A 14,192-nucleotide genomic window follows, 5' to 3' on the forward strand; every position below is an offset into this window, starting at 1 on the left:
GTTTTGCCGGAAAAAAATAAAAAAATTCAATATTTAGCTAATAAAAGTTATTCCCAAGTACGGAAAAACATTCCCATGTGCATAACAACAATTTATGCCGAATCATTCTGATTGGATTTTCGTTGTGCAGCGATTAATAAAAAATACATTCTGAAAATAACGTAACTTAAATCGTACTCCTTGGGTAAACGACTTCAACACATTTTCTCCAATTAAAAAAACTGGAAGGAGACTACATCACGTATCAGCCAGACTTTGGTTTGAAACATTCAATTCGCGGATTCACGCTAATTCACGAGACTGCAGCAATTTGCAAAATCGCGTTAATTCGCAAAACTGCGTTTATCTGCAAAATTATCCACAAAAGATGAAACCAGTTTAACAGAAATGATCTCGTTTTTTGAATCAAGTAAAGTAAACGTATCAAATGAGCCTTTTATTGAAACAGTAAAATATTGACCGTTTCAAGAAGCTATTTTGGATCAATAATGGAACAAAAAAAAATCCATAAAAATGTCCATCGTGTATCATATTTGTTCAGTTGAGCAATTCGCCAGCTAAGTTTACTTCACATTACATTCTTTTTTCTTCACATCCAGCTAAGTTTACGTCATCGTTAAAAAATCCAGTCCTGAGGCAGACTTTCTTCTTGCGAAAGACATGAAAACGCGCACAGGTCAGGTGAAAGGGCCATTCGGCACTTTCAATCCGACGTAAATAAGCTGCGAATATGAAAGGTCTGGTGCCTGAGCTGACACTAGTGAATAAGTTGAAAATTTATTTTTACACACATCGAACCGGAAATTCAACACAACGAACCGGGAATTGAACACAACACGCATGGAAAAGCCGCACAAATTTTTCGCCATAGTCCTTATTGTTATAAATATCTCTCACATCATTCCATCAAACATGACAGTCGTCAGCCCACCCCCAAACCAGATGATCTGTAACGTATATTCGTGCTACCATCTTCATGAATGACGGTAATGACAGCAGCAGTGAATACAGCATCTGTAGACTTGTTTTCGTACTGTATTTCTACGCATAGCACCACCGACGGTAAATAACAAAATCCCACCAAATTTTCCATCTTCGTTCGCTTTTCAATTTTTTACACTTCTTCTATCGAGCATAAGCAAGCACATCAGAATCACCCACACCAATCCACGGTCCATGTAGCCGAGCACTGAAATTGGAACATTCACTGCCAAATCCACGTTCGATAACCAGGGAGTTTTTTTTGCACTCGATTAAACAGAACATTTTGATGATTACTCATCAATCAGCGGACACGTCAATAGCTTTGCAGGTGGGCAGGTAGTAAATCGCGCCATGCTTGGTTTCTTCTATTATCACAAATGCTAGCGCATCACAAGTTCCCCGTTTCCCCAATTTGGGCGCTTTGAAAAGTACATACACGATTTGGCAGGAGTACACGAAACAACATTCGGGCAGGTTCAACAAGTGGCCCGCTCTTGCACTCGCGCGCTCTCTCATACACTTGCCGGATTTCGGCATAGTGAATGACGGCGGTAAGAAAAAACAACACACATAACCTGCCTTCAACACTAGTCGATTGTTCTCCACGGAACAGCAGCTCATGCAACTGATTCAAGCCGAATGTCCTTCCGCTCGCCGGGATGGAGAATATATTAGAAGCATTTCCTCATACAAACGCACCCGTTTGAGGCCGAACGCTTCACTTTCGCACGTCTTTTCGGAACAGCCGCCGCGCGTAGCTCATAAACCAAGACTGACTACCGATTTCGACTGCCACCAGAGGCAACCGACCGAGCGAGCGAGCGGGTGAGTGAAACCAGTCAGTTGTTGATGCCATTCTGCCACCGGCCATCATGCGTCTCCACCGGCGGCGCATGACGAGGAGAAAGGCACTCCGCTCCGTGGGTGCTGAAGCACGTTATGTTAGTACCTACTACTACTGTGCTGGGAACATACTTTGTTGATACCGATTGGTCGATGGGTCCATGCTGGGTGCGGCGCGGGTGCGGCTGCCCCGAGAACACACAAAAGTACGTTAAAAATGAGAGATCGAGAGTGAGCGACTGCTTTGCCAATACAATGTTTCGGGTTTGCCGATGGCTCGAGGTGTTCAGTTCGTGTGTGCTTCGTTGTTCATTACACGGATGTTTTACAAGGCGGCAAATGTGACTGATGGCAGAAGCTAAAATAAGCAGCAGACATGTTGTGATTGTTGGTAAAATTTAAAGTTAACTGGCTATATATTACAAGTTGAGGTGACCAACTAAAAATTCCATTGTGTTCTGCAATTATTATTTATCATTAATCACGAAGTTTAAAATTAAGTCGTTAAAAAGCTATAATAAATTACGTTTACTCGCATCGTTACAATGTTGCAGTCTATTGAGCGCCATGTCATCCAAAGTCTCCCACTTTTAGACACGCCAATGAGACCAGCCGGCCGTGAGAAATGGCTCGTCATTGACCAAAAAGCGAAAACTCGAGTTACGGTTTAGAGTCAAATTTTAAGCATGTCTGCAGTTAAAGAGTAGTTGAATCAAGAATGGTCTAAGATAGAACATTCTTAAGTGTTTCTTAATTTATTTGTTGTCACTTGGTCAGCATTTCTATACAGTCCATCTACTGTGCGAACTCAATCATCGCTCGACCACTCGCCGGCTGTGTCTCTTAGTCGGAAAATATTATTCCCGCAACAATGTTGGCAACGCGAGGGGAAAGAAAATGAGCGATTTCGGCTCTGCAAGCCGAGATACCCGGCGAGTGCCGCTACTGCCGGGCGAGAAAAGCCAATAATAACCTGTCTTTGCAGACGAGCAAAACAAAACGTGCAGTAATGGAAAGGTACCTTTGTTTGGACAAGTGCTCGAACCGTAACCTCCAAGTGCTGCTGGTTTCGCAGGTGGTTTCCTCGCCGATAATATGGGTACGTGATCAAAAAAGGTGCCATCATTAGTGCGTCATCGGTACGCCGGCAAATTTTGGTTTACCCTCCAGACGAAACGCGAAATTTTTCTCTAGTACTAGGTTGCTTCTTTATTTTTCCAACATGGATTTCAACATGTTGCTCGGTTATGCTTCAGGCATAATTATTTCTCAGCTTCGCTGTATTTCATAGCAAGTTGATTCCCAGATTAAGAAAAGAAAAAAAAAAAGAGTTGGTTTCCTTCCTTACTAAGCAGATCTACTCTAAAACTATATAAAGTGCACTCATACTGAGCGGTTGATCTCTGAATTTCTGCATTTGGTTGGGAATGATATAATAAACACTAATTAAACACGATTTAATTAGCTGGCAAAATAATTCATTCTGACAGCCCCCGGGTATCACAGGTCTTTCAGTAAGTTATATCGGATAACAGTTATCCTAATAATTCGTGAATTACGGCAGCACAAAAAATAAGGGGTCCGCTATTTTCGTCAGCCTCAACCTTCTGAGTTTGGATCAGTATTGACAATTTGAATTGCGGAAATGAAATCTATGATTAATTAGCTGTCTTACGAAAATATGAAATTCCGTTCATCAAAAAAAAAATCTCTGAATAAACATCAAATCAAACTAATTGGAACCAGTTTCTCTTCGAAAAACATTCTAGAGCATTGAAATTGTGTCTCCCGATTATTTTTTGTTTAACTTACAATTTGTCATTCCAAGCTCAAGTATGCAAATTTAGTTTAAGGACACAACTTGCAGGCACATGATCTGTTCATGAACTTCAAGGCGACGTACGATTCAGTTAGACACAACGAGCTTGTAGTCCCCGTGGTTCTGTGGTTGGCGATGTCGGTCGGCTAGCTTTCCCATACACGGTTGTGATGTTGGGTTCGATTCCCGATCAGGTCGAGGATCATTTCGAGCTGGAAATTTTCTCAACTTAGCACTGGGACACGGTGTATCGTTGTACTTATCCTACAACATGCAAAATGTGCCAGAAACAAAATCGATAAGGATTTCTTTTAACTAATCTTGATTGAGATCACCATTAGCCCCATAGGATAGCGTGCGATATTGTTTTCAACGAGTTGTGGCAGATTACGCGTGAAAGTAATTTACAAACAAAACTGATTAAGCTGACACATACGGCTCTGGACGGTTTTTCATCAAGCGTCAGGACAGTGGACGAATTTCGGACGCGGTGAACATAGTCACATAGGTGATGTACGTAGGACAAGTGTGCAAAGGAGCGGTAGCATCAACACGAAGTCTCACATGCTTCTAGGTTTTGCTTTGGTAGTTCTGCGGGCGTTACACAGTGGTCTAAACAGGAAAAAAATGGAACCTAATTCCATAGCGCTTTCCAACTTCATCTTAGTTGATGATGTCTTCGGGACAATTATTTGTACGAATATAGTGTCGCATAGTCGCAAATTGTCAAAAGTTATGAAAAATTCACTATACTAAAAATCAAGAGAACTAACTTTTTTGTGTAAAGAGATAGAGGAATATATCGCATCACCTATCGAGATGAATACTGATTTCACGAGCCCTTCGCTGCTAACAAAAATCTCCTTCCTGTGATCTTTATGGAGATGCAGAGGTTAATACGGTCTCCAAACAGCAAAGGTCACACTGGCCAGCACTGCTATTGACACTGATTCTGCGAAAACGGTTTTGACATGGTTTTAGTATATTTTCACGAAGCGAAATAATATCGAGTATATATGAGCATTATTTGTGATGCGCTTATATCTAAAGGTGGTAGTCAAATTATGACTTATATTGAGTAAAAAAGTCTCAGGAATCGATTGATAGGTGTCTGATCCACTTGAAGGGTCAGCAACAAGTCAATTTTGCCCCCATCCCCCTACAATACTAGAACAGGTTTATCTCTACGTTATGTGAACTTATTTGAAATCAGTTTAATGTAATATCAGGAGTGTAAATGATACTCAAAGATACAATAACAATTTGCCTTTACATGATCCTCCGTTTTTGTGAGGGAGGGGTCGCATTTTCTGCCAGGACCGGTCAAAACATTTGAAACTCGCTTCGTGTATGAGACAGAATCATCGCGCCTTCGATAAAGTTGAATGCGACTCCCTCCCCGCAAAAAGTGAAGAAAATTGTAATTGTAACTTAGAGTATCTCTCACATTCTTGAAATTGCTTTAAACAGATTTTAAATAAGCTAATCTCACGTTGCGATAAACCTATTTTAGTACTGTAGGAGAATTGGGGCAAAATTGACTTGTTACTGACATTTTACGTGGATCAGAAACCTACCAATCGATTCCTGAGACCTTTTTACTCAATATATGACGTAATTTGACTACCACTTTTAGATATTAGCGCATTACCATTAATGCTCATACATACTCGATATTATTTCGCTACGTGAAATATATTAAAACCATGCCAAAACCGGTTTCGTAGAATCACCGTTTTGAGTTCAGTTTTTGTCCAATTCAAGATCTGATTTTTTTAAGATGGTTAAGAAAATGCTAATATGTGGACAAACTCTTAGAATTGTAATATTTGGTTCTAAAACAAAATGGCGTCGAAAAAACATCGAAAATTTCCGATTTCTCAAAAATTCAAAATGGCGCCACTGTTGGCCCTTAAGGTGAAATGCGTTCAAACTCGGGGGAATTTGTTTTTGCGTCAAAATAGATGAAAAAATCACATATAAAAGCCAAAAAACAAAAAGTAAATTTTTGTTACACTGTGTTATCGGTTAGAGTTATAAAGTATTTTATATGAAAAAAAGTGGTCGGATTGGGACAAATGGAACTTATAACAGTTTGTACTACTTGACTTACTATACATTCTATACAGGGTGACAAAAAAGTCCGGTCACACAGGAAAATCTCAATATTTCAAAGAATAAGAAGAAAATCTTAATCTGGCTTCCATAGCTTTATTCAGTAAATCATAAAGATACTTCACAGACGATATCTCGGAATTACACCACCTATCTCTGATCGAACCAGCTTCAGACGTCTCGGAAAGTCGTCACAAGCGGCGCGCACGTGCTCCATCGGCATCTGGTCCCAGATTTTCGTGATAACGCGCTTGAATTGCTCCAAGTTTGTTATTTTATAGTCGTTCAGCTTCGACATCATGTATCCACACACGAAATAATCCAGTGGATTCAGATACGGAGACGACGGAGGCCATTCATTCTTCGAAATGAAATCGGTCAAGTTTTCTTCACACCACACCTGAACAACCTTTGCGTGTCCAGGTAGTACGCTGCGTTGATTTTGACGCCTTTATCGATAAAAATAAGAGGCAGTTTACCTCTCTTGCAAATGGCTCCCCAAACCAATACTGACGTCTTATTTTGGAACCGGGAAACGCTCAGCTTGTCCGCAGGAGCTTGCTGGAAGCTCACACTCCAAACTCGATCATTTTGGCGATTGACTGTTTGCTCCAAAACGAACAACTTCTCGTCCGAAAAAATAATCTCGTCATCTGCGCGCCAACCGAGCGATTCCCGCGACCGTTGGTACCTCTTGTCCTTTGTAGCTTTAGTAACCCCATGAACCACCTGTTTTTTGTACGGTGTAAGTTTTAAATCCTTGCGCAGAAGCAGGCGGATTGATTCTCGGTTCATTTTAAGGTTCCTGGCCAGCTTCGTGCAGATTGGGCGGGATTCCGGCGAATCCGATCTCGTATAATCTTTTTCAGCCTTGGAGTTCTCACAGACCTTGGTCGTCCAGATCGTGCCTTGTCCTCGGTGCCTCCGGTCTCTAGGTACCGATTTATGGTCCGGTACACGAATTTCCGGTTGATTCCGAGCGGTTTTAGGTGTTTGAATATGTGTCCGGATTTGTACCCTTTCACATATTCAGCGATAACAGCTGCTCTTAACTCTGCCATGGCTCAAACTCAATGCAAACAAACTGCACAGAAACGAAACTCAGCCACTTTGGGCATCAAAGTTAACCCTTTCATTTGACATATAGATGGCACCAGAGAGATGCAACGTGTAGGCTACAGGCGACCCCAAAAAAGTGTGACCGGACTTTTTTGTCACCGTGTAGGTGATTGAAAAAATTATCTAAAATGTGCTATAACTTTGTAAGGAAAAGTCCTAGAGATCTTCGACAAAAACGTGTATTTTGTATACGTCGTTAGAACAACGTTTGCTTGCGAAATGCAACTAACAATAGTTAAGTATAAAAACTAAATTTTGAATAACTTTCACAAGAAATACTTTGTAACTCTGTACCCAATGAAGATAGGAATTTTGCATTGATACTGCGGTGAATGGAGATACTCTCAAAGTGGTTGATGAATTTGCTTAGGTCCCGCGGCCTACAGATCCGCACAAAATATGCGCTCTACTGTACAATATGCAAACATGAACAGTGAATATGTAAGGAGGCCAATCGGAGAGCGCTTGTGGTCTTCGAGTGTTGAATCCTGCGATCAATACAAGAAAATGGACTGTGGTGCAGGCGCATGAATCACGAGCTGTACGAAGTATACAAACACTGGTCGCTGATATTGTCAAGGTGATAAAACACGGCCGGTTACTTCGGGTTACAAAAAACTGTTTCTATTCAGTAGCTTTGAGATCAATTTCATTAGGTTTTGCAAATTTTGTATGATTTTTCCAACTATACAGATATAATAAAATTCGTGTAGGCTTCATAACATAGAATTCACCATTTTGCTTAACTCTCTAGTGCCCAGTGTCGCCTTTAGACACGCTTCAGTTGAACCTCTAAGAATCTTCAATAAATACTTAAAAAATCATAACGATTCATAGTCATTTTACCAAAGTCCGTCTAAAAATAACTTGGGCAGTAGAGGGTTAAGCATCGAGAGAACGGTGATTTGTCATAAACTGAACAACTGCCTCCACAAAAATCTGCTCAAAGGGACATAGCTTTGCTTTTCTGGGATGCTCGTAAGATATGGACTTTATAGATTGTGCGAATTTACTGGAGCGATTGAATGATAGATGTGTGGATTGGTATTTGAATTTCTGTAGCTTTCCAGTTTGTGTTTTTCTGCTGTTTAGTGACGTTTTTAACCTCAATTTTTTCCAAGATTATTTCAAATTGACCTGAAATGACAACAGCAAAAACACACACACACATCGCAACTAAGAGGAAGGAAATTTCTCCTTCTGATAATTCTAGTGATTGTAGTTAAAATGTTCTTAACATTAATAATTTGCCTGCGCAAGAAACCAGGGTTAATGAATATATTGATAGTGAAACAAGATAGCCTGCGGTACACTTTTAAACTAACGAAATAATATGATTTTTTTTTATTTCAGTTGGTCTCCTGCGTCGCTATCGTAAACACCGCAAACCTCTGCCAAAAAAAGCTTTACGGGCAAACGGCCATTACTCCCCAAATAATTGATGTTTCTCGTGAACAAATGTGTTTTGTTGTTGTTGACCTATTCAACACATGGTTGAAGCCTCGTTAAAATAATAAATAAATAAATTGACCTATTGGAACGGGGAGACTGTCATTTTTTATATTGATACAGAGAATATCACAGAGAATGGATGGTGTCTATCCACAACGTCATGCTCGCATATGATTGGTTCATTATTCGCGTAAATTTGCCCTTAAAACTTTTTATCAATTTTAGTGCATGGCAATGAAAAAATAATGATAACGAACCTGCCACAAAATTGTCCAACATTTTATCTATCCAATAACATATTGGTTATTATTACCAATTTTACAGAATGTAGCAGTATAGGAAATGAGGACGTAGTCCCACATCAAAACTAGAATTTCGATGGTGAATTACTTAGTAAATTTCCAACACTATGAGGTCAATAAATTAAAACGTTAAGGGAAAATAGATATTACGTACAATATGCGAAAGAAATGTTAATATTACAGGAAAATTGGAGGAGTGCTAAAGAATATCATTCAATGCATCCAATATGGCAATGGCTCAAAATTTTGTCACATGACTCCCAAATGTTCGGTTTGTGGCAGTTTTTCTCAATAAAAAGACACATGTTCACTGAAGATTCATGTTTATTAAAAATAGTGAAACCAACATTTCTGCAAAAATAAATAAACCGATTTGCTTATTGCAGAAAATTTGCAAATAGACTTATTCTGAACAACATTGCCGAAGAAAGTAAGTCTTTATCTTGCCTATTTTTCGCGATTATATTAAAGCATTAAACTAGGGTGTCTTTTTTTTTTTGTTATTTCTTGATGAAACGCAATCTTCGAATCAGGTTAATATCATCTGATAAAACACGGGAAGTTACAGTGGGATTACAAAAATCGATCTATTTTTGGCAGCTTTGATAAGTTTAATAAAATTTGAAAATTTCAAACTTTGTAAAATTTTTCAAATAATACAGATGTTAAAGAATTCATGTAGACTTCATAACATAGACCTCACCATTTGGCCTGTTTTGCACACGGACCAACTGCTTCCAAAAAAAAAAAACCCATAGAAAGGGACATAGCATCGGGTTGTTAGGATGTGCGCGGGGTATAATATTTCTGAAATGAGCGAATATATTGGAGCTTTCAAATCCTAAAAAAGAGACAATTTCGGCATTAAAGAAATTGTAATTCCTTCACTTTTCATTCACTATGAAGAACCAGCTTTTAAGACCAGCTCGTGAGCGGATTGCCCACTTCTGCCTGAAACAGATTTTATCCTCGTACTTCAAGAAATAATAAACAAAACAATACAATACAATCGATTGGCATAACGTTTAAAAAAGTGAACACATACTCGGCCTATGAGGCAATAGTTTCCAACACAAAAATCATAAAAAGAAAGCAAATTGCCCGATTCAATAGCCCAATAATCGTACAATATGACACACACTATGACGTAGGTCAAGAGAAATTTCGATACAACCAACAATGGTGAATAATCGATATCATAGATATCTCAAGGTCACTCGTCAAGGAACGCTATTAATCGTGCTTTCCAAAAAAAAAAAAAAAAAAAACAAACATATTTGGAATAGGCAACAGCCAAGGGCACTACTAGCCAGTCGAAAATGGTTTTCCCTTCATTTCCATCGTTCGCCAGAGGATCCCCGGGCGCAATTGTGTAATCACTAAAACGATGTGCTAAATAGAGGAACTTTTCGCTTCCCAAACCAACATGAATAATTTATATTTACTGGGTCGGTACAATTTTACAAGCTTATATTTGTGAGCTGAAATAGATTTTTTTTTCGGAAATGAAACGTATCGAAGCACGTAGTTGTCGACTTGTAGGGCATTTCATGTCAAATTAGTGCCGCTGCGCTGCAAACTGACCCCGCTGGGCGGATGCTGCTCTCGGGAAATTGATTCTTCCAGTTAATGAGCCTAACGACAAGAGCAGCAAACAAGTCAACAATCCACTTGGTGGTCTATTCTGACGGATGCCTGTGCATCTTCCTATCAGTATAAATTAGCAATAAACACTTACTTGGAAGCACTGTTAGTAGCACCGGCATCCGACCGTTCCCCGTCGGAGTCCTTCCTGCCGTTGCCAGACGGCCCGGCCGAAGAAGATCCTTGCTGCGTATTATCGTCACTCTCGGAGTCGTAGCTGGTGATCGAGGTTGTGCGTGGTTGACGTTGCTGCTGTCCTGCTGCCTGGTTTTGCCCCTGAAAGGAAGAAGCAAGCTTCGCTCCCACGGCGGCAGCTAGGTTGGGTTCCTCTTTCATCGCGAAACCCCGGGTTGGTCGGTTTATGTATGCAAAAGCAGTGCAGCTTTACAGCTCGTTTTGTAGCGTTGGCGATAGGCAGCGTGGCTCGATGGTCCTCTATTTTTATAACATTTGCCCTGAAACATGGATTGAAAGATGAAAAAAACAAGGTTTAAGAATCGCTAGTGGCTCCAAGCAGACGGGCAGAATCGCCTTCAATATGATTTCTACGCATCAAAACGAGAATGAACGCTTTGGCCGTAAGAAAGATGAATGAATACGTTGATCATCAATTCAGGCATAATGAATGACACGGGCTCACGTACGTTGAATAACTAGAAGTCAATCGGAAAATAGCAGAGCCCCCCGGAGTGAAGCTCGTTTGTAACCACATTGTTCCCTTGCAAGCATCCCTGCTGGTTTATCCTGCACATGCGAAAAATTTGTTTATCACGCTGGAACCCACAGATATCAAGCCACCACCCAGCGGTGCCTTCTTTCGTCAGGTATTGCAGTGGGTTACCCTTCAGTTTCCCGAGCGAGTGAGGCGATTTGCAACGTGACACATTTAGCTTCTTTATTTTCTGTTTCTGATTTTTTTTCGTCGCTGTATTTTTGTGTGGTTACTAACTAAATTTGATCCAACTGCTGCTGACTTGATGGAAATTTATACGTTTTCAGTCTACCATCCAACATATGCCACAGGTTGACCGCAACGTCAGTGGCTAAATGAAGAATAAAAAGCCAATGTCACCAACTCAAATTATTTTATTGAAAAGGAAAACTCAGCAGCTGTATGGAAGCGAAAATTTAGCATGTGGTAAAATTCATTGAACCTCCTCTCTTATCACGAGCATCGTCGTCAAAGCGTTCAATTAAGCAAAACTCATCGGTGCATGAGCACTAAATTAAATAATAATTTTGAAAACACGACCCATACTTTTTGTATCGGAAATAGATCGCTCGTTAACCTCTTCAAGCCCATCACTGTTGCCACAGCAAAAAACAAACTGTACCATTTCTGGTCGGTCGTCACTCAAAAGGTCGTTAATGTAATTGGAATTAGCACATTTTTACCGGGAAGGTATGCTTTTATTTGAAAAAATAATTAGAACGCCCACACAAGTGAGACGCTTGCAACCCGGTTGACATACGCTAACCAGCGAAGTAGCGATTTGAGCATCAAAACAAGTTAATTATCGAGTATGTTTACTAGCTGATAAGTGATTCCCGAAAAGGGGACACCCTTTTCGAGGAGGTAGGGTTACTTTTTGCGCCTGAAACTCAACGCACCTGGAATCGATTTTTCTTGTAGAATTGTCTTGTAACCAGTACATACCCGCATACAAGGACGCAGACAACAAGGCTCAATTAGAGAAATGCCTATTTTTCTTTAAACCAAGTCTAACATTCAAAAGAGGCTCTTTTCAATTTTTTTAAAGTGTTAACCTAAAAACAATAGAACCCAAAAATGGACTTGGACATGGACATTAACTTGGGCTTGGGCTGAGACATGAACATGGACTTGGGCTTAGACACGAAGATGGACTAACATGGACTTCGACATGAGCTTGAACATGGACTTGGACATGGACTTGGACATGGACTTGAACATGTACTTGGACTTGGACATGGACATGGACTTGAACCTGAACTTGCACTTGAGACTTGATCTGCAACTCGACCTGGAAGCGCTCCTGGAATTAGATGTAAAACTGCCCCTGAAACTTGAACTGAAAATGGAAAAAGAGGACTTAAACCTGAACCTAGAACTGTAGAGGACATAAACCTTAAAGCATACCTAAATCTAGACCTAGAACTTGACCTGAAACTGAAGTTTGAATTTAACCTGAAATTAATCCCAATACTATTACTATTACTATTACTATTACAATACTGTAACTAGAACTGGACCTCAAATTTGAGCTGAAATTGGATCCCAAACTTGACCTGAAATTGAACCCGAAACTGGATCTCCCGACTTTTAGCTGCACCTCAAACTTGATTTAAAATTGAACCAAAATTGGACCAAACCTGAAATTTGATCTTATATAAGGGTTGAAACTTGAACTAAGAATGAACCTAAAAATGAACCAGAAACTATCCTAAAACTGAACCTAACACTGGGCCTGAAACTGCACCTAAAAATGGAACTAAAACTGAACCGAAATTTAGAATTGAAACTTGACCTGAAAATGGAACTAAACCACTTTTAGTTCCATTTTCAAATCAAGTTTCAGATGCAGTTTTACAAGTGGTTCTAAAACAACATATTGAACAATACTTAAGACTTGACCAGAAACTGGACTTAAAGCAGAACCTGAAACTGAACCTAAAACTAATCTTTAAACTGTTCCTAACATTGGACCTAAAACTTGACTTGAAAATGGACCCGAAACTAAACCTAAAAGTTGGCCTAACTGAGGATCTAAAATTAAAGCTAGAACTGGACCTCCTCCCAACTGCCAACCGTCGTAGGTTCGAGTCTCGGCTCGGGAGAGAGACTGTTAATGTCAGTAGGATTATAGTGCTAGCCCCGAAATTGTCCTGTACACTTAACAGTTGGCTGCGAAGTCTGTGTATAATAAACAAAAGGTCAAGTTCCGAATCGGAATGTAGCACCAAGGCTTTGCATTTTTTTACTGGACCTAAAACTAGACCCAAACCTGGACCTGAAACTGGATTTTGAATATGACCAGACATTGGACTCAAAACTAGACCGAAAACTGAAACAAAATTGAACCTGAAACTGGACCAAAAACATATCCTTCGACTGGACTTGAAATATGTCTTGCAAATTAAATTATAGCTAGAATAGGATCTTGAACTTGACCTTAAGTTGGACCCGAAACTAGATTTTAAATTAGACCAAAATTGAACTGTAAACTACACCCTAAACTTGACTTGAGTATTGGACCAAAATTGGACCTGAACTGAAATACTGATCTGATTACGTGGACCTAAAACAGTACCTAACACTGGACCAGAAAATTGACCTAAAACGGCACCAGAAACTGGACCTGAAACTGCATCTAAAACGGACCTAAATAGGAACCTACAACTGGAACTAAAACTTGACCTGAAAATGGAACTAAGAATGAACCTAAAAGTGGACCTGAAATTGAAACCGAAACTATATCTTACCCTCTAGTGCCCAAGTTAATTTCTAGACGGGTTTCGGCAAAATCACTTGAATCATTATAAACACTTTTTAAGTATTTATTGAAGCTTTTCAGAACTTCGACTGAAGCCCGCCAAATGGCGGTATTGGGCACTAGAGGGTTAAACAGGGCCTACGATTTGACCAGAACCTAAATTTGGAACTGGAGCTGAAATTGTACCAAAATGAACCGAAGACTTAACCTTACGCTTAAACTGTACCTAAAGTTTAATCCAAAGCTTGACCTGAAACTGGACCAGAAACGTATCCTGAAATTGGACCTGAAAATAGTCTTGAAAATGGACTCAAAGGTGGATCTGAAGCTGAAACTAGTACTGGACCTTAAACCTGAGCTGAAAATGGATCTTAAACTTGACCTGAAACCGAACCCGAAACTAGATCTGAAACTAGACCAAAATAAAACCTTAACTTGAGC

At 39.8% G+C, this 14,192-nt stretch overlaps 1 protein-coding gene across 2 annotated transcripts in view; it reads right to left on the minus strand.

Annotated features, from left to right (window-relative positions):
- LOC129721692 (circadian locomoter output cycles protein kaput-like) overlaps window positions 1–14,192 on the minus strand; it is a 165,416-nt gene that overhangs the window by 86,067 nt on the left and 65,157 nt on the right. Inside the window, exon 2 of one of the 2 annotated variants that reach the window (XM_055674568.1) lies at window positions 10,373–10,733. In XM_055674568.1, coding sequence (XP_055530543.1) covers window positions 10,373–10,614 — 242 coding nt within the window. In that variant the 5' untranslated portion in view covers window positions 10,615–10,733. Of the gene's footprint in view, window positions 1–1,559; window positions 1,743–10,372; window positions 10,734–14,192 lie in introns of those variants that run through there. The other variant, XM_055674567.1, reaches the window with a different exon arrangement.

Source organism: Wyeomyia smithii, chromosome 2 (assembly GCF_029784165.1).
Source record: "Wyeomyia smithii strain HCP4-BCI-WySm-NY-G18 chromosome 2, ASM2978416v1, whole genome shotgun sequence".
Classification (NCBI taxonomy): domain Eukaryota; kingdom Metazoa; phylum Arthropoda; class Insecta; order Diptera; family Culicidae; genus Wyeomyia; species Wyeomyia smithii.